The 18,859-nt window shown below is 44.6% G+C and overlaps 1 protein-coding gene across 1 annotated transcript in view; it reads right to left on the bottom strand.

Moving 5' to 3' along the window:
• Positions 1 to 18,859, bottom strand: part of reck (reversion-inducing-cysteine-rich protein with kazal motifs) — a 250,308-nt gene that overhangs the window by 227,196 nt on the left and 4,253 nt on the right. Inside the window, exon 3 of the mRNA XM_085993983.1 lies at positions 17,560 to 17,618. Within this exon, the coding sequence (XP_085850109.1) occupies positions 17,560 to 17,618 (59 nt within the window). The remainder of the gene's footprint in view (positions 1 to 17,559; positions 17,619 to 18,859) is intronic.

Here is an 18,859-nt window from a genome sequence, read left to right as displayed (position 1 = left end):
TCTCTGCAGCCGAGAGCAAGAATCCCGAAGGCTGTGTTGCCTACCCGGTGCCAGGGTTAAGGACATCTCCTCTGGGCTGGAAAGAAACTTGCAGTGGGAGGGGGTGGATCCAGTTGTCGTGGTCCATGTTGGTACAAACGACTTAGATAGGACTAGGAAGCCGGTTCTGTTAAAGAAGTATGAGCAGCTAGGGGTCAAATTAAAAAACAGAACCTCAAGGGTAATAATCTCTGGATTATTACCTGAGCCACAAGCGAACTTGGCTAGGACAAATAAAATTAGAGAGTTAAATGCGTGGCTCAAAGACTGGTGTGGGAGAAATGGGTTTTGCTTCCTGGGACACTGGCACCAGTACTGGGGCAGGAGGGAGCTGTTCCGTTGGGACGGGCTTCACTTGGCCAGTGCTGGGACTAGAGTCCTGGCGGATCATATAACTAGGGCTGTAGAGAGGGCTTTAAACTAACTAGTGGGGGGGAGGTTCCTAGAGAGCAAATAATAAAAATGACAACAGAGAAGGTCATAGACTTAGGTAGCAGTGGGGAAATTAAAAACCAGAGCGTGTCAGGAAGGGGCAGAAGGTATGGAGTAAAAGGTAAAAGTAATAAAAAGGGCAAAACCAGGAACTAAGTGTCACAAAACATCTTTGAAAGTTCTCTATCTGAATGCATGTAGCATTCGTAACAAAATAGACGAGTTAATGGCACAAATACCTACATATGGGTATGATCTTGTGGCCATTACAGAAACATGGCTGCAGGGTGACAATGCCTGGGAATTAAACATACCAGGTTATTTAACGATCAGGAAGGACAGGCAGGAAGGAAGGGGAGGTGGGGTGGCTATGTTAATAAAGGAAGGAATCACTGTAATACAGAGAAATGATATTGGGTCAAAGGATCAGGATAATGAAACAGTTTGGGTGGAGGTAAGGAATAATAAGGGGAAAAAAACACTAGTGGGCGTAGTCTATAGGCCTCCGAACAGTTGCAACTCTGTTGGACGGAGTATCAATCAGGAAATAGTTGAGGCTTGTAATAAGGGAACATCTATAATTATGGGGGATTTTAACTATCATATTAATTGGACAAATCAAATTGGGCAGGGCTGCCTTGAGGATGAGTTCATTGACTGTATTAGGGATGGGTTTCTTGAGCAGTATGTAACTGAACCGACCAGGGGGCAAGCAACCTTAGATCTGGTCCTGTGTAACGAGACAGGATTAATTAAAAATGTCCTAGTAAAGGATCCCCTTGGAATGAGTGACCATAACATGGTTGAATTCCATATTCAATTAGAGGGTGAGAAGGTTGGATCTCAAACAAGCGTGCTAAGCTTGAATAAAGGAGACTATGAAGGTATGAGAGCGGAATTGAGTAGAGTGGATTGGGAAAATAGATTAAAGGGTAAGACGATACATGATCAGTGGTGTACATTTAAGGAGTTATTTTACAACTTCCAAAAAAATATATTCCACTGAGAAGAAAAGGGTGTAAAAGAAAAGACAGCCATCCGTGGTTAAGTAAAGAAATTAAGGATAGTATTCGACTAAAAACAAGGGCATATAAGGTAGCCAAATCTAGTGGGAGGATAGAGGTTTGGGAAAACTTTAAAAGACAGCAAAAAATAACAAAGATTGATGAAGAAAGGGAAGATAGATTATGAAAGTAAATTAGCAAAAAATATAAAAACAGATAGAGTTTTTATAGTTATATAAAAAGAAAAAAGGTGGCTAAAGTAAATGTCGGTCCCTTAGAGGATGAGACCGGGAAATTAATGGTGGGAAATATGGAGATGGCAAAAACACTGAATGAATATTTTGTATCCGTCTTTACAGTAGAGGACACTAAGAATATCCCAACACTGGACAAACAGGGGGCTATTGGGGGGGAGGAGCTAAACACGATCAAAATCACTAAGGAAGTGGTACTCGGTAAAATAATGGGACTCAAGGCGGATAAATCACCTGGACCTGATGGCTTACATCCTAGGGTCTTGAGGGAAGTGGCGGTAGGGATTGTGGATGCATTGGTAATAATTTTCCAAAACTCCCCGGACTCAGCAAAGGTCCCGGCAGACTGGAAAACTGCTAATGTAACACCCTTATTTAAAAAGGGCAGTAGACAGAAGGCTGGAAACTATAGACCGGTTAGCCTAACATCTGTGGTAGGTAAAATTTTGGAGTCCATTATTAAGGAGACAGTAACAGGACATTTGGATAATCATAATTTAATAGGACAAAGTCAGCATGGTTTTATGAAGGGGAAGTCATGTTTGACAAATTTGCTGGAGTTCTTTGAGGAAGTAACATATAGGGTGGATAAAGGGGAACCAGTGGACGTAGTGTATTTAGACTTCCAAAAGGCATTTGACAAGGTGCCACACAAAAGATTATTGCTTAAGATAAAAAATCACAGGATTGGGGGTAATATTCTGGCATGGATAGAGGATTGGCTATCTAACAGAAGGCAGAGAGTTGGGATAAATGTTCATTCTCAGATTGGCAATCAGTAACTAGTGGTGTTCCGCAGGGGTCAGTGCTGGGTCCCCAGCTCTTTACAATCTATATTAACGATTTGGAGGAGGCGACCGAGTGTAACATATCAAAGTTTGCAGATGATACTAAGATGGGAGGGAAAGTAGTGAGTGAGGAGGACATAAAAAACCTGCAAGGGGACATAGGCAGGCTAAGTAAGTGGGCAGAGATTTGGCAGATGGAATACAATACTGGAAAGTGTGAGGTGATGCACTTTGGCAGGAAAAATCGTAGAGCAAGTTATTATCTTAATGGCAAGAAACTGGAAAGTACTGAAGTACAAAGGGATCTGGGGGTCCTGGTGCACGAAACTCAAAAGGTTAGTATGCAGGTGCAGCAAGTGATTAAGAAGGCCAATGGAATGTTGGCTTTCATTGCTAGGGGGATAGAATATAAAAATAGGGAGGTATTGCTTCAGTTGTACAAGGTATTGGTGAGACCGCACCTGGAATACTGCATACAGTCTACAGTTTTGGTGTCCATACTTAAGAAAAGACATACTTGCTCTTGAGTCAGTACAAAGAAGGTTCACTCGGTTAATCCCGGGGATGAGGGGATGGACATATGAGGAGAGGTTGAGTAGATTGGGACTCTACTCATTGGAGTTCAGAAGAATGAGAGGCGATCTTTTTGAAACATATAAGACACGGCAGCACGGTGGCATAGTGGTTAGCACTGTTGCCTCACAGCGCCAGGGACCCGGGTTCGAATCTGGCCTCGGGTGACTGTCTGTGTGGAGTTTGCACATTCTCCCCGTGTTTGTGTGGGTTTCCTCCGGGTGCTCCGGTTTCCTCCCACAGTCCAAAGATGTGCGGGTTAGGTTGATTGGCTATGATAAATTGACCCTTAGTGTTAGGGGGATTAAATACGTGGGGTTACGGGGATAGAGTGGGATATGTGTTGGTGTAGGGGTTACGGGGATCGGGTGGGATATGTGTCGGTGCAGGCTCGATGGGCCAAAATGGCCTCTATCTGCACTGTGGGGTTTCTGTGATTCTGTGATTGTGAAGGGGTTGGATCGGGTGGATGCGGGGAGGATGTTCCCGATGATGGGTGAAACTAGAACTAGGGGGCATAGTCTTAGAATAAGGGGCTGCTCTTTCAAAACTGAGATGAGGAGGAACTACTTCACTCAGAGGGTGGTAGGTCCATGGAATATGCTGCCCCAAAAAGCTGTAGAGGCTACATCATTACATAAATTTAAAACAGAAATAGACAGTTTCCTAGAAGTAAAAGGGAATTAAGGGTTACGGGGAGCGGGCAGGAATTTGGACATGAGTCTAGGTTCGGATCTGACATGGCCCTGTGGGTAGCGGAGCGGGCCCAGGGGCCGTGTAGCCTGATCCTGCTCCTATTTCGTGTGTCTAATTCTGTTAGATTCAGGAGATGGTTCTGTGATAGTAGATTGGCGGTTAGGATCAGATCAGCCATGATCTTATTGAATGGCGGAGCAGGCTCGAGGGGCCGATTGGCCTACTCCTGCTCCTATTTCTTATGTTCTTATGTTAAGGGTGGAATTGTTGACAAGGGAGCAGAGTTTGTGGCGGGGACCAAAGACAATGGCTTTGGTCTTCCCAATGTTTAATTGGAGGAAACTGCGGCTTATCCAGGACTGGATGTCGGACAATCAGGTTGACAACGCAGAGGCAGTGAAGAGGTCAAGAAAGGTTGAGCTGGGCGTCATCAGCGCACGTGCAGAATCCGACATTATGTCTTCAGATTATGTCGCTGATGGGCAGCATGTAGATGTGAAATAGGAGGGGGTCAAGGATAGATCCTTGGGGTAACAGTGCAGGGGCAGGAAGAGAAGCCATTGCAGGAGATTCTCTGGCTTTGACTGGATAAGCAAGAGTGGAACCAGGCGAGAACAGTCCCACGCAGCTGGACAACGGAGAAGAGGCGTTGGAAGAGGATGACATGATCGATCATGTCAATGGCTGCAGAGAGGTTGAGAGGGATTTGGAAGGATAGTGCAGCTCCTGATTGGAAAGGTTCAGAAATGGAGTTGCAGGAAAGATGGCCGCAGATTTGGCAGGCTACAACACATTCAAGGACTTGAAAGGAAAGGGAGGTTGAAGATGGGGGCGACAGTTTGCGAAGACGGAGGGCTCAAGGGTGAGTTTTGTAAGCAGGGAGGTGATGCCGGCAGATTTGAAAGCGGGGTTGGGGGGGAAAGAGGGCACTACCTGAGGAGTGGGTTCAGTTTGTAACATCAGCTAGTATGGGGACCAGGAAGGTAAGTTAGGTGGTCAGCAATTTAGTGGGAATAGAGTCGAGAGATCAAGAGATGGGTCTCATGGACAAGATGAGCTCAGAGAGGGCATGAGGGGAGATAGGAGGGAAACTAGAGAATAGCACCTCAAATAAGGCATGTTATTCCAATCAAAATTTTCTAGGTAGATTAGAAAGAATCACTGGATATTTGCATGACTTTTCCCCTGAGAGCAGCAGGTGGCTTCTTCAATTTTATTTAACACCCAAGAATCTCTACAGAGATCTCTTTTGTTTTCTAATTATAGAAATGACTTGGATATGGGCACAAGACCAATCCAGGGTTATTGAATGTAAAAGGAAATAATGTTGAATTTGTATAAGTCATCATTTAGGTTACAGTTGGAGAATTGCATGCAGCTCTGGACACCCCATTATAGGCAGAATACTATAATCATGGAAAGGGTATGGCAAAGATTCTCAAGTGATACTAGGAAGGAGAGGTTTTAGTTAAGAAAAGGTTGACAAATGGGGGCATTTTTCACTGGAACTTTGAGGTTAAGAGGAACATAATAGAGGTTTTCAAAATTATAGAAGGATAAATAATGAAAGATCGTTTCTACTGATTGGTGAATCAGAGGCAAGATTATTATTAGAAGGATGAAGTGGAAAGTTAGATGATTTTTTTCCACACAGAGGGCTATTATAACATAGAATTTAGAGGGAGGATTGAGAGAGAAACAGAAGACCTAATAACATCTTGCTTTTAAATGGCTCTTTGGCTTGGCATGCTTGCTAAAATTTCCTTTGCTCCCAGAATGCAAGCACTGCCCTGGTGTCACCACCGAGTGGCTTGCTCGGATACTTCAGAGGACATCAAGAGTCAACCACATGTTGTCCTTCCCTGAAGGACATTAGTGAACCAGTTGAGTTTTTATTACAATCAGGCAGCTTATACAGTCATTTTTCTGGTGCTAGCCCACAAATTACCAGAATTATTTAATTCAATCTCACACCTTGCTACGTTGGGTTGCTAAACCAGTACCATAATCACTAGGTTACTATACGCAATATTCAGCACCTATGACTTGGTAAACTTCCGAAGGCACTTCACACAAGAACAAAAACAGATGTTGAGCAGTAACAACAACTTGTATTTATATAGCGCCTTTTACATAGTAAAATGTCCCAAGGCACTGCACAGAAGCGTTATAAAACAAAATTTGACACCAAGCCACATAAGGAAATATTAGGGCAGAAGAGGTAGGTTTTAAGGAGCGTTTTAAAGGAGGAAAGAGAGGTAGCGAGGCGGAGCGGTTTGAGGAGGGGATTCCAGAGCTTCGGGCCTAGGCAGATGAAGGCACGGCCACCAATAGTTGAGCAATTAAAATCGGGGCTGCTCAAGAGGCCAGAATTAGAGGAGCGCAGATATCTTGGAGGTTTGTGGGGCTGGAGATTACCGAGACAGGGAAGGACGTGGCCATGAAAGCATTTGAAACCAAGGATGAGGATTATAAAATTGAGGTGTTGCTAAACCGGGAGCCAATGTAGGTCAGCAAGCACAGGGGTGATGGGTGAACGGGATTTGGTGCAAGTTAGTACATGGGTAGCAGAGTTTTGGATGACCTCAAGTTTACGTAGGGCAGAACGTGGGAGGCCGGCTCGGAGTGCATTGGAATAGTCGTCTAGAGATAACAAAGGCATGGATGAGGGTTTCAGCAGCAGTTGAGCTGAGGCACGGACGGAGTCGAGCGATATTCCGGAGGTGGAAATAGGCGGTCTCAGCGATGGCACGGATATGTGGTCGGAAGCTCATTTCGGGGTCAAATATGACACCAAGGTTGCGAACAGTCTCGTTCAATGAAAGCAGGACCAGCGGCGGGGATAAAAGGAGCAGCGACCTGAGGCCCGACAGCACAGCGTGAGCGGGACCAGCGACGACCCGAGAGCACAACCAGCGATGGCCCGAGGTCCGAGAGCACAGCGAGAGCGGGACCAGCGACGACCCGAGACCCGAGAGCACAACCAGCGATGACCCGAGGCCCGAGAGCACAGCGAGAGCGGGACCAGCGACGACCCGAGGCCCGAGAGCACAGCGAGAGCGGGACCAGCGACGACCCGAGGCCCGAGAGCACAACCAGTGACGACCTGAGGCCCGAGAGCACAGCGAGAGCAGGACCAGCGACGACCCGAGGCCCGAGAACACAACCAGCGACGACCCGAGGCGTGAGAGCGGGACCAGCGACGACCCGAGAGCACAGCAAGAGCAGAGCAAGAGCAGGACCAGCGACAGGGATAAAAGGAAAACAACAACGAAGGACCAGAGAGGGGGGAGAAAAAAAAATCAAAGTGTGACATCACAGGAAAGCAGGTAACTGATTGGTTGGTGAGTATTTCTCCATTTCTCTTTTTTTCTAAACTTGGGCATTGGTTTAAATTAAGAGCCGTGATTACAGATTAAAAACTATACATAGATAATTGAAATTTCAAAACTTGAAAACCTAATTACTTAAAATACAATAGAGAGGGCAGGGTAGGCGATGTGTTGCAGCTGTAGCATGTGGGAGCTGGTGGACCCCAGTGTGATCCACAGCGACCACATCTGCAGCTGGAGGAACTTCGGCTCAGAGTTGATGAGCTGGAGTCCGAGCTTCAGACACTGCGGTACAGCAGGGAAGGGGAGAGTTATCTGTGTTCCAGGAGGCAGTCACACCCCTTAGGATAAATACTTCAAATTTGGTCCGTGGTCAGGGACAGGAGGGTGTGACTACGAGTGATGCAGGTATGGGGATCCACAAGGTAGCATTGGAGGAGCCTCAGCCTTTGCAATTGTCCAACAGGTAGGAGATACTTGCTCCCTGTGTGGACGAGAGCAGGGACTGCAGGGAGGATGAGCAAACTGACCACAGCAGTGTGGTACAGGGGGTAATTCAAGTTGGGGGAGTAAAAAGAAATGTTGTAGTGGTAGGGGACAGTATAGTTAGAGGGATAGATACTGTTTTCTGCAGCCAAGAGCTTGAGTCCCGAAGGCTGTGCTGCTTGCCCGGTGCCAGGGTTAAAGACATCTCCTCTGGGCTGGAGAGGAACTTGGAGTGGGAGGGGAAAGATCCAGTTGTCGTGGTCCACGTAGGTACCAACGACATAGGTAGGACAAAGAAAGGGGTTCTGCTGAGGGAGTATGAGCAGCTAGGAACTAAATTAAAAAGCAGAACCACAAAGGTAATAATCTCTGGATTACTACCTGAGCCGCGAGCAAATTGGCATCGGGTAAATAAGATCAGAGAGCTGAAAGCGTGGCTCAAAGATTGGTGCGGGAGAAATGGGTTTCGATTCATGGGGTATGGCTTCACTTGAACCATGCTGGGACCAGTGTCCTGGCGAATCGAATAACGAGGGCTGTAAAGAGGGCTTTAAATTAAATAGTGGGGGGGGGGGGGGGGGCGGGGAGGGTGGAGGGTTCAGGTGAAGGGAAATTTAAAAAGCCAAAGATAAAGGAGAAGGAATTAGTGCAGGGTAGAGATAGGGGTAATGATAACCAGAGTGTGACAGGAAGGGACAGAGCCTATAAACATAAGAGTGCATCAAAAAGTAGAGTCAGAGTAGGGAAAAATGGTAAAAAGACAAAATTAAAAGCTCTTTATCTGAATGTACGCAGCATTTGTAACAAGATACAGTAGATGAGTTGGCGGCACAAATAGAAATACATGGGTATGATCTGATAGCAATTACAGAGACATGGTTGCAAGGTGACCAAGGCTGGGAACTGAATATTCAGGTTTATTTGACATTTCGGAAGGATAGGCAGAAAAGAAAAGGAGGTGGGGTAGCTCTGTTAATAAAGGATGAGATCAGTGCAGTAGTGAGAAATGGTATGGGCTCAGAAGATCAAGATGTAGAATCAGTTTGGGTGGAGATAAGAAATAATAAGGGAAAGAAGTCACTAGTGGGAGTAGTCTATAGGCCCCCTAACAGTAGCTACACTGTAGGACAGAGTATAAATCAATAAATGATGGAGGCTTGTAAGAAAGGTACTGCAATAATCATGGGCGATTTTAATCTTCATATAGATTGGACAAATCAAATTGGCAAAGGTAGCCTTGAGAGAGTGCATAGAGTGTATTCGGGATAGAAACAGGAGTAGGCCATTCGGCCCCTCCAGCCTGTTCCGCCATTTAATGAGATCATGGCTGATCATCCAAATTCAGTACCCTGTCCCTGCTTTCTCCCCATATCCCTTGATCCCGTTAGCCATAAGAAATATATCTAACTCCTTCTTGAATATATTTAATAAGTTGGCCTCAACTGCCTTCTGTGGTAGAGAATTCCACAGGTTCACCAGTCTCTGGGTGAAGAAATTCCTCCTCATCTCAGTCCTAAATGGCTTACCCCTTATCCTTAGACTGTGGCCCCTGGTTCTGGACTCCCTCGCCATCAGGAACATCCTTCCTGCATCTAGTCTGTCTAGTCCAGTTATAATTTTATAAGTTTCAATGAAATCCCCTCTCATTCTTCTAAACTCTAGCGAATATAAGCCTAATCGACCCAATCTCTCTTCATACGTCATTCCTGCCATCCCAGGTATCAGTCTGGTGAATCTTCGCTGCATTCCCTCCATGGCAAGAACATCCTTCCTCAGATAAGGCGACCAAAACTGCACACAATACTCAAGGTGTGGTCTCACCAAGGCCCTGTACAACTGCAGCAAGACATCCTTGCTCCTGTACTCGAATCCTCTTGCTATGAAGGCCAACATACCATTTGCCTTCTTAACCACCTGCTGCACCTGCATTTTACCTTCAGCGACTGGTGCACAATGACACCCAGGTCTCGTTGCACTTCCCCTTTTCCCAATCTATTGCCGTTCAGATAATAATCTGTCTTCCTGTTTTTGCCACCAAAGTGGATAACCTCGCAGTTATCCACATTATACTGCATCTGCCCAATCACCCAACCTGTCCAAATCATACTGGAGTTTCTCGGCATCCTCCTCACAGCACACACGCCCACCCAGCTTTGTGTCATCTGCAAACTTGGAGATATTACATCTAGTTCCCTCATCTAGATCATTAATATATATTGGCCCAGAAATTCAGGTCTCCACGGGTGAGTACGCATGGGGTACTCACCCATAGGCCTGATGGAAGTGCCGGTTTCCTGAATGCACTGCGCATACGCGGGAAACCAGCACTTCCGTTCCTCTGAATGAAGGGGTTCAGAGGTCGAACGCGTGCGCTGGGGAGGCTGCGCGTGCGCATCAAACTTAGTTTTTTTTTTACATGTTTCTCCGGGAACGTAAGCCTGCAGAATTTAGAAATGTAAAAAGCAGGCGTAAGGCCTGCTTTTTTCAAGGTAAGTGGTGAATTAATTAAAATTAAAACATTTTTTCCACAGGTTTATTATTTTTAAATACTTTAAAGCAAGGTAAGTTTATTTTTAGACCCGTTAGAATATAAAATTATTTTTTTCAAAAATTTAAATTATTGTTTAAAATAGTTATTTCATGTAATTTATAGTTTATTTAAAAAATGTGATTTTTAAAAAATTTATTTGAAGGTTTAGTGCTATTTTGGGGCTGTAGTATTTATAAGTCTTGACAGCACTTCCTGTCAGACTTATGAATAGAGCATTCCCTGCTCCGATTGGCTGCCCATGGCCCACGTGATCCCAGGGGACGCATCAAACTAACTGCGCCCCTGGGATACGCAAGCACTGAGCGCCGGCAGCTGGACCAGGCCCCGGATCAGAATTCCACGGGAGCCCACAGCTCAACGGCCAGCGCGCAAGGTAAATGCAGATCAGGGGCTTGCACCCGCGGGAAGCCCCGGACTCGAATTTCTGGGCCATTGTGAATAGCTGGAGTCCTAGCACCGATCCCTGCGGTACCCCACTAGTCATTGCCTGCCATTCGGAAAAAGACCTGTTTATTCCAACTCTTTGCTTCCTGTCTGCCAACCAGTTCTCTATCCAAGTCATGTGCCCCCAATCTCACGTGCTTTAACTTTGCACGCCAATCTCTTATGCGGGACCTTATCAAAAGCCTTCTGAAAGTCCAAATACACCACATCCACTGGGTCTCCCTTATCTATTCTACCAGTTACATCCTCAAAAAATTCTAGTAGATTAGTCAAGCATGATTTACCTTTTGTAAATCCATGTTGACTTTGTCCGATCCTGTCACTGTTTTCCAAGTGCTCTGCCATTACATCTTTTAAAATGGACTCTAGCATTTTCCCCACTACCGATGTCAGACTTACCGGTCTATAATTCCCCATTTTCTCTCTACCACCTTTTTTGAATAGTGGGGTTACATTAGCTACCCCCCAATCCATGGGAACTATTCCAGAGTCTATAGAATTTTGGAAGATGACCAGCAATGCATCTACTATTTCTAGGGCCACTACCTTAAGTACCCTAGGATGTAGATCATCAGGCCCTGGGGATTTATCGGCCTTCAATGCCATCAATTTCCCCAACAACATTTCCCTGCTGATTTCATTCAATTCCTCCCTCTCATTAGACCCTATGTTCCCCGACATCTCTGGAAGGTTTTTTGTGTCCTCCTTTATGGAGACAGAACCAAAGTATGTATTTAATTGGTCTGCCATTTCTTTGTTCCCCATTATAAATTCCCCTGATTCTGACTGCAAGGGACCTACACTTGACTTCACCAATCTTTTTCTCTTCACATATCTATCGAAGCTTTTAGTCAGTTTTTATGTTCCCTGCAAGCTTACTCTCATATTCTATTTTCCCCCTCTTAATTAGTTCCTTTGTCCTCTTTTGCTGAATCCTAAACTGCTCCCAATCCTCAGGTTTGCTGCTTTTGCCGGCCAATTTATATGTCCTCTCCTTGGATATTGTGCTATCCCTATTTTCCCTCGTTAGCCACGGTTCAGTCACCTTCTTTGTTTTATTTTTATGCCAAACAGGGATGAACAAATTCTGTAGTTCATCCATGCGATCTTTAAATGTTTGCCATTGCCTATCCACCGTCAACCCTTTAAGTAACGTTCCCCAATCCATCCTAGCCAACTCACGCCTCATACCATCGTAGTTTCCTTTATTTAAATTCAGGACCCTAGTCTCTGAGTCAACTACTTCACTCTCCATCTTAATGAAGAATTCTATCATACAGGAAACTCTTTTTTATCCGGCACCGACGAGACCGGCGTGGTGCCGGTTTATCAAAAAGTCCGGATTACAGAGAGGTATAGTTAAAAGGTACAAGAGCTCCGTACACAGCAACAAATCCAGGCTTCCCTGTTGCTTAGCAACAGGTGCAGGAACCCCAGACCAAGCGTCCCTGTTGCTAAGCAACAAGTGCAGGAACCCCGGTTACACAGCCACAGATCCAGGAACGGCCACTAATATGAAGTAAAACTTACCTGAACCTACTCCTGAATTTTGCTGGTTAACAGAGATTTCAGGTTATTTAGGTGCTGGTAAATCGAGAGTTTCCTGTATTATGATCGCTCCTCCCCAAGGGGCCTCGCACAACATTGCTAATTAATCCTTTCTCATTACATAATACCCAGTCTAAGATGGCCTGATCTCTAGTTGGTTCCTCGACATATTGGTCCAGGAAACCATCCTGTATACACTCTAGGAATTCCTCCTCCACAGTATTGTTACTAATTTGGTTAGCCCAATCTATATGTAGATTAAAGTCACCCATGATAACTGCTGTGCCCTTATTGCAAGCATCTCTAACTTCCCGTTTAATGTCATCCCCAATCTCAGCATTACTGTTTGGGAGATATACTTGCTCTCGAGGCGGTTCAGAGAAGGTTCACTCGGTTGATTCCGGAGATGAGGGGGTTGACGTATGAGGAAAGGTTGAGTAGGTTGGGACTCTACTCATTGGAGTTCAGAAGAATGAGAGGCGATCTTATCGAAACATATAAGATTGTGAGGGGGCTTGATCGGGTGGATGCGAGGAGGATGTTTCCACTGATGGGTGAGACTAGAACTAGGGGGCATAATCTAAGAATAAGGGGCTGCGCTTTCAAAACTGAGATGAGGAGAAACTTCTTCACTCAGAGGGTAGTAAATCTATGGAATTTGCTACCCCAGAGAGCTGTGGAAGCTGCAACATTAAATAAATTTAAAATGGAGACAGACAGCTTCCTAGCAGATAAGGGAATTAGGGGTTACGGGGAGAGGGCAGGGAAGTGGACGTGAGTCTAGATTCGGATCAGCCATGATCCTATTGAATGGCGGAGCAGGCCCGAGGGGCCGTATGGCCTACTCCTGCTCCTACTTCTTATGTTCTTATGTTCTGTATACAACTCCCACTAACGTTTTCTGCTCCTTGGTATTTCTTAGCTCTACCCATACAGATTCCACATCATCAGAGCTGATATACTTCCTTACTATTGTGTTAATCTCCTCTTTAACTTGCAATACTACCCCACCTCCTTTTCCTTTTTGCCTGTCCTTCCTGAATATTGAATACCCCTGGATGTTGAATTCCCAGCCTTGGTCACCCTGGAGCCATGTCTCCGTAATTCCAATTACATCATATCCGTTTACATCTATTTGCGCAGCTAATTCATCCACCTCATTACGACTGCTCCTCGCATTAAGACACAAAGCCTTCAGGCTTGTTCTTTTAACACTCTTAGTCCTTTTAGAATTATTATTTACTGCAGCCCTGTTTGATGTACACCCTTGATTTCTCTGCATTCCACTTTTGCTTTTCTCCTTCCTCTCTTTTGTTTCTATCCTTGCTTCCTTTTCCTCTGTCTCCCTGCATATGTTCCCAACCCCCTGCCATTTCAGTTTAAACCCTCCCCAACAGCACTAGCAAACACTCCCCCTAGGGCATCGGTACCGGTCCCACCCAGGTGCAAACCATCCAGTTTGTACTGGTCCCACCTCCCCCAGAACCAGCTCCAATGTCCCAGGAATTTGAATCCCTCCCCCTTGCACCACTGCTCTAGCCATGTATTCATCTGAAATATCCTTCTATTTCTACTGACTAGCACATGGCACTGGTAGCAATCCCGAGATTACTACCTTTGCGGTCCTATTTTTAAATTTACTTCCTAACTCCCTATATTTAGCTTTTAGGACCTCATCCTGTTTTTTTACCTATATCGTTGGTACTTACATACACCACAACAACTGGTTGTTCACCCTCCCCCTCCAGCATGCCCTGCAGGGATGGTTTCTTAGAACAATACGTTGTGGAACCAACCAGGGAGCAGGCTATTTTAGATCTGGTAATGTATAATGAGATAGGATTAATGATCTCATACTAAAGGATCCTCTAGGGAAGAGTGATCATAGCATGGTAGAATTTCAAATTTAATTTGAGGGTGAGAAACTTGGGTCTCAAGCTAGTGGCCTGAACTTAAATAAAGGCAATTACAAAGGTATGAAGACAGAGTTGGCTAAAGTGGACTGGGAAAATAGATTAAAAGGGTAAGACGGTAGATAAGCAGTGGCAGACATTTAAGGAGATATTTCATAACTCTCAGCAAAGATATATTCCAGTGAGAAAGAAAGACTCGAAGAGAAGAATGAACCATCCGTGGCTAACTAAGGAAGTTAAGGATGGTATCAAATTGAAAACAATGGCATACAATGATGTGGAGATTAGTGGTAGGCCAGAGGATTGGGAAATTTTTAGAAACCAGCAAAGGACAACTAAAAAAAAGAGAGAAGATAGATTATGAGAGTAAACTAGCAAGAAATATAAAAATAGACAGCAAGAGTTTCTACAGGTATATAAAAAGGAAGCAGGTAACTGAAGTAAATGTTGGTCCTATAGAGGATGAGACTAGGAAATGGCAGAGACGTTGAACAAATATCAGTCTTCACGGTAGAAGACACTAAAAGCATCCCAATAATAGATAATCAAGGGGCGATAGGGAGGGGGGAACTTAAAACAATCACTATCACTAGAGAAAAAGTACTAGGCAAACTTATGGGGCTAAAGGTGGACAAGTCCCCTGGACCTGATGGCCTGTATCCTAGGGTCTGAAAAGAAGTGGCTGCAGAGATAGTGGATGCATTGGTTATAATTAACCAAAATTCCCTGGATTCTGGAGAGGTCCCTGCGGATTGGAAAACCACAAATGTAACACCCCTATTCAAGAAAGGAGGGACACAGAAAGCAGGAAACTATAGATCAGTTAGCCTAACATCTGTCATTGGGAAAATGCTGGAGTCCATTAATAAGGAAGTAGTAGCAGGACATTTAGAAAATCATAATACAGTCAGAGTCAGCATGGTTTTATGAAGGGAAATCATGTTTGACAAATTTACTAGAGTTTTTGGAGGATGTAACGAGCAGGATGGATAAAGGGGAACCAGTAGATGTAGTGTATTTGGATTTCCAGAAGGCATTCGATAAGGTGCCACATAAAAGGTTACTGCACAAGATAAGAGATCATGTGGTTGGGGGTAATATATTAGCATGGATAGAGAATTGGCTAACTAACAGGAAACAGAGAGTCGGGATAAATGGGTCACTTTCAGGTTGGTAAACTGTAACTAGTAGGGTGCCACAGGGATCAGTGCTGGGACCTCAGCTGTTTACAATCTATATTAATGACTTGGACGAAGGGACCGAGTGTAATGCAGCCAAATTTGCTGATGATACAAAGATAGGTGGGGAAGCAAGTTATGAAGAGGACACAAAGAATCTACAAAGGGATATAGATAGGTTAAGTGAGTGGGCAAAAATTTGGCAGATGGAGTATAATGTGGGAAAATGTGAGGTTATCCACTTTGGTAGAAAAAATAAAAAAGCAAATTATTATTTAAATGGAGAGAGACTACAAAATGCTGCGGTATAGAGGGATCTGGGGGTCCTTGTACAGGAAACACAAAAAATTAGCATGCAGGTACAGCAAGTAATTAGGAAGGCAAATGGAATGTTGGCCTTTATTGCAAGGGGATGGAGTATAAAAGTAGGGAAGTCTTGCTACAACTGTGCAGGGAGCTGGTGAGACCACATCTGGAGTACTGCGTACAGTTTTGGTCTCCTTATTTAAGGAGGGATATACTTGCATTGGAGGCAGTTTAGAGAAGGTTCACTAGGTTGATTCCTGAGATGAAGGGGTTGTCTTATGAAGAAAGGTTGAGCAGGTTGGACCTATGCTCATTGGAGTTCAGAAGAATGAGAGGTGGTCTTATTGAAACGTATAACATTCTGAGGGGGCTTGACAGGATAGATTCAGAGAGGATGTTTCCCCTCGTGGGGGAATCTAGAACTAGGGGGCATAGTTTCAAAATAAAGGGGTCGCCCATTTAAACGGAGATGAGGAGGAATTTCTTCTCTGATGGTTGTAAATCTTTGGAATTCTCTACCCCAGAGAGCTGTGGAGGCTGGGTCATTGAATATATTTAAGGTGGAGATAGACAGATTTTTGAACGATAAGGGAGTCAAGAGTTATGGGGAGCGGGCAGGAAAGTGGAGTTGAGGCCAAGACCAGATCAGCCATGATCTTATCGAATGGCGGAGCAGGCTCGAGGGGCCAAATGGCATACTCCTGCTCCTATTTCTTATGTTCTTATGTTCAGCCTCAGACAGTTACCTGGGAGAGGGATGGAGTCGATGGCTAGTGAACAGAGTTTGTAGCGGGGACCGAAGATAACAGCTTCGGTCTTCCCAATAATGAATTGGAGGAAATTTCTGCTCATCCAGTACTGGATGTCAGACAAGCAGTCTGAAAATTTAAAGACAGTGGAGGGGTCAAGAGAAGTGGTGGTGATGTAGAGCTGGGTGTCGTCAGCGTACATGTGGAAACTGATGCTGTGTTTTTGGATACTGTCGCCGAGGGGCAACATGTAGAGGAGACATAGGAGGGAGCCAAGGATAGATATTTGGGGGACACCAGAGGTAATGGTGCGGGAAGAGAAGCCGTTGCAGGTGATTCTCTGGCTACAGTTTGATAGATAAGAATGGAACCAGGCGAGTGCAGTCCCACCTAGCTGCACAACGGTGAAGAGGCGTTGGAGGAGGATGGTATGGTCAACCATGTCAAAGGCTGCAGAAGGACGAGGAGGGATAGTTTACCATTGTCACAGTCACACAGGATGTAACTTGTGACTTTGATAAGAGCCGTTTCGGTATTGTGGCAGGGACGGAAACCTGATTGGAGAGATTCAAACATGGAGTTCCAGGAATGACGGGCATGGATTTGGGAGGCAACAACACGTTCAAGGACTTTGGAGAGGAAAGGGAGTTTGGAGATGGGGCGGTAGTTTGCAAGGATGGAGGGGTCCAGTGTTGGGTTTTTTTGCGCAGAGGGGCAATGACGGCAGAGTTGAAGGAGAGGAGGACACTACCTGAGGAGAGAGAACCGTTAACAATATCATCTAACATGGGAGCCAGGAAAGAAAGTTGGGTGGTCAACAGTTTAGTGGGAATAGGGTTGAGGGAGCAGGAGGTGGGTCTTATGGACAAGATGAGCTTTGAGAGGGCACGAACGGAGATTGAAGAGAAACTGGAGAAAGATGCGAGGTCAGGGTTAGGGCACGAGGAACCTAAGAGGAAGCTTGGCCCAGTGGGCTCAGAGAAGGAAGGGAAGTGGCAGAGGCAGCTGATCAGATGGTCTCAATCTTAGTAACAAAGAAGTCCATGAGCTCCTCGCACTTGTTGTTGGAGGTGAGGGTGGAGGAGACAGGGGAGAGGGGGTTAAGACGACGGTTTGCAGTAGAGAAAGGAAGCCGGGGGTTATCTTTGCATTCCAGAATGATCCTGGAATAATGAACAGCTCTGGCAGACGAGAGCAGGACCCGATAGTGCTTTACGTCTAAACCCAGTCTTATCAAGACTACTTAAAAATTATCAAAGGTCATACCTGATCACAGGCTTCTCTGCAAATTGGATACTCTCTTGCTTGGTAACAACATGATACTTCTGCAAAATTAATAAAAGGGCAGAATATTAAATATTAGATCTTCATTAAACCTTCTCTAATGTGCAGTGTTAGAAGTACTTGGTATTGTTTCTGTTCAATACCAGTCTACTTAGACGGGCAAACAATTTCAACATATAAGAAAAACTGCTGCTGACCATAAACTCTGCATGGTTAGACCCATGTAGAGTTCAAAATGACTTCAGTCTTCTCCCTTTCCAATCACACTGAACTTTAACAATAGTACATCTGAGGATAGGATTGTGCACATCATATATGAATACTGTAGGCAATATTAATGGTAAAAAGGGTTTATATAGGTGATAAACATGCTTAGCATATACATGTGGTGGCATTGATTAATAAATGTTTAAGTGGGTGTCAATCTCTCTTATGTACCCAAATCACATTTTATAATATACAGTGTCCTGCATGACACACAACTTTCAGGTTTGCCATAATTTATTGGCTAATTGACTTAAAACCTGATTAACTGGTTCAGCTTCCAGCCAATTGTGGGGAAGATAACTCCCTTCTCCTCAACAACTTGCAGTCTACATTTTTCTTTAAGTCAGCCCTTTCACTGACAGTTTAATCTGCTATAAGGATATTTGTAATTCACATTTTAAAATAATAAATTCCTTCAGAAGATCAAGGAAGTTTAAGTCAGTTTGAAATAATGAAAACTGCAGGCTAGTGGTATTATATGTATTACATGATTCTTTTCATTTTGTGACATTTTTCCTTTGCAGAGGAATAAAATCAGCTCCAGCTTTCCAATGAAAGTTGAACAGCAATGCTAACTTGGCCCAATTCAGGATCTCGAGAAGCGTTGTGAAGGACTCTCCATATCCCACCAGGCTAAGCCAAGAGCACCAATGGGGAAAATTGTGTGGACACTACATCAAGTATCCATGGGCATCATGCATATTTCCTGTGCTGTACAAAGTCACCTGCTGCAGGAATAGCCAATTTAACAGGCAGAGCAAAGTACTGGAATAAAATGTACAAATTGGAGCAGAAATACTGTGTCCTGGGGGGGAAAAAAGTATGTGTCTTATGTAGAGGATATTTCCATTTAAAAATCCTCCCTAAAAGATAGCGACTACCACCAGGATACCATGGTACTATCCCCAGAGAAGGGTGAGGAACACAAGGATAACTCCCTGCTTTTCTTCAAATAGTGCCATGAGATCTTTTACGTTCACTTGAAAAGGTTTGAATGTCCCTCAGCACTGTGTTA

The sequence above is a fragment of the Somniosus microcephalus genome, chromosome 7 (assembly GCF_052327205.1).
Source record: "Somniosus microcephalus isolate GS21.2 chromosome 7, FLI_Smic_1.0, whole genome shotgun sequence".
Taxonomy (NCBI): Eukaryota; Metazoa; Chordata; class Chondrichthyes; order Squaliformes; family Somniosidae; genus Somniosus; species Somniosus microcephalus.
This window is presented reverse-complemented; position numbering and strand designations above follow the sequence as displayed.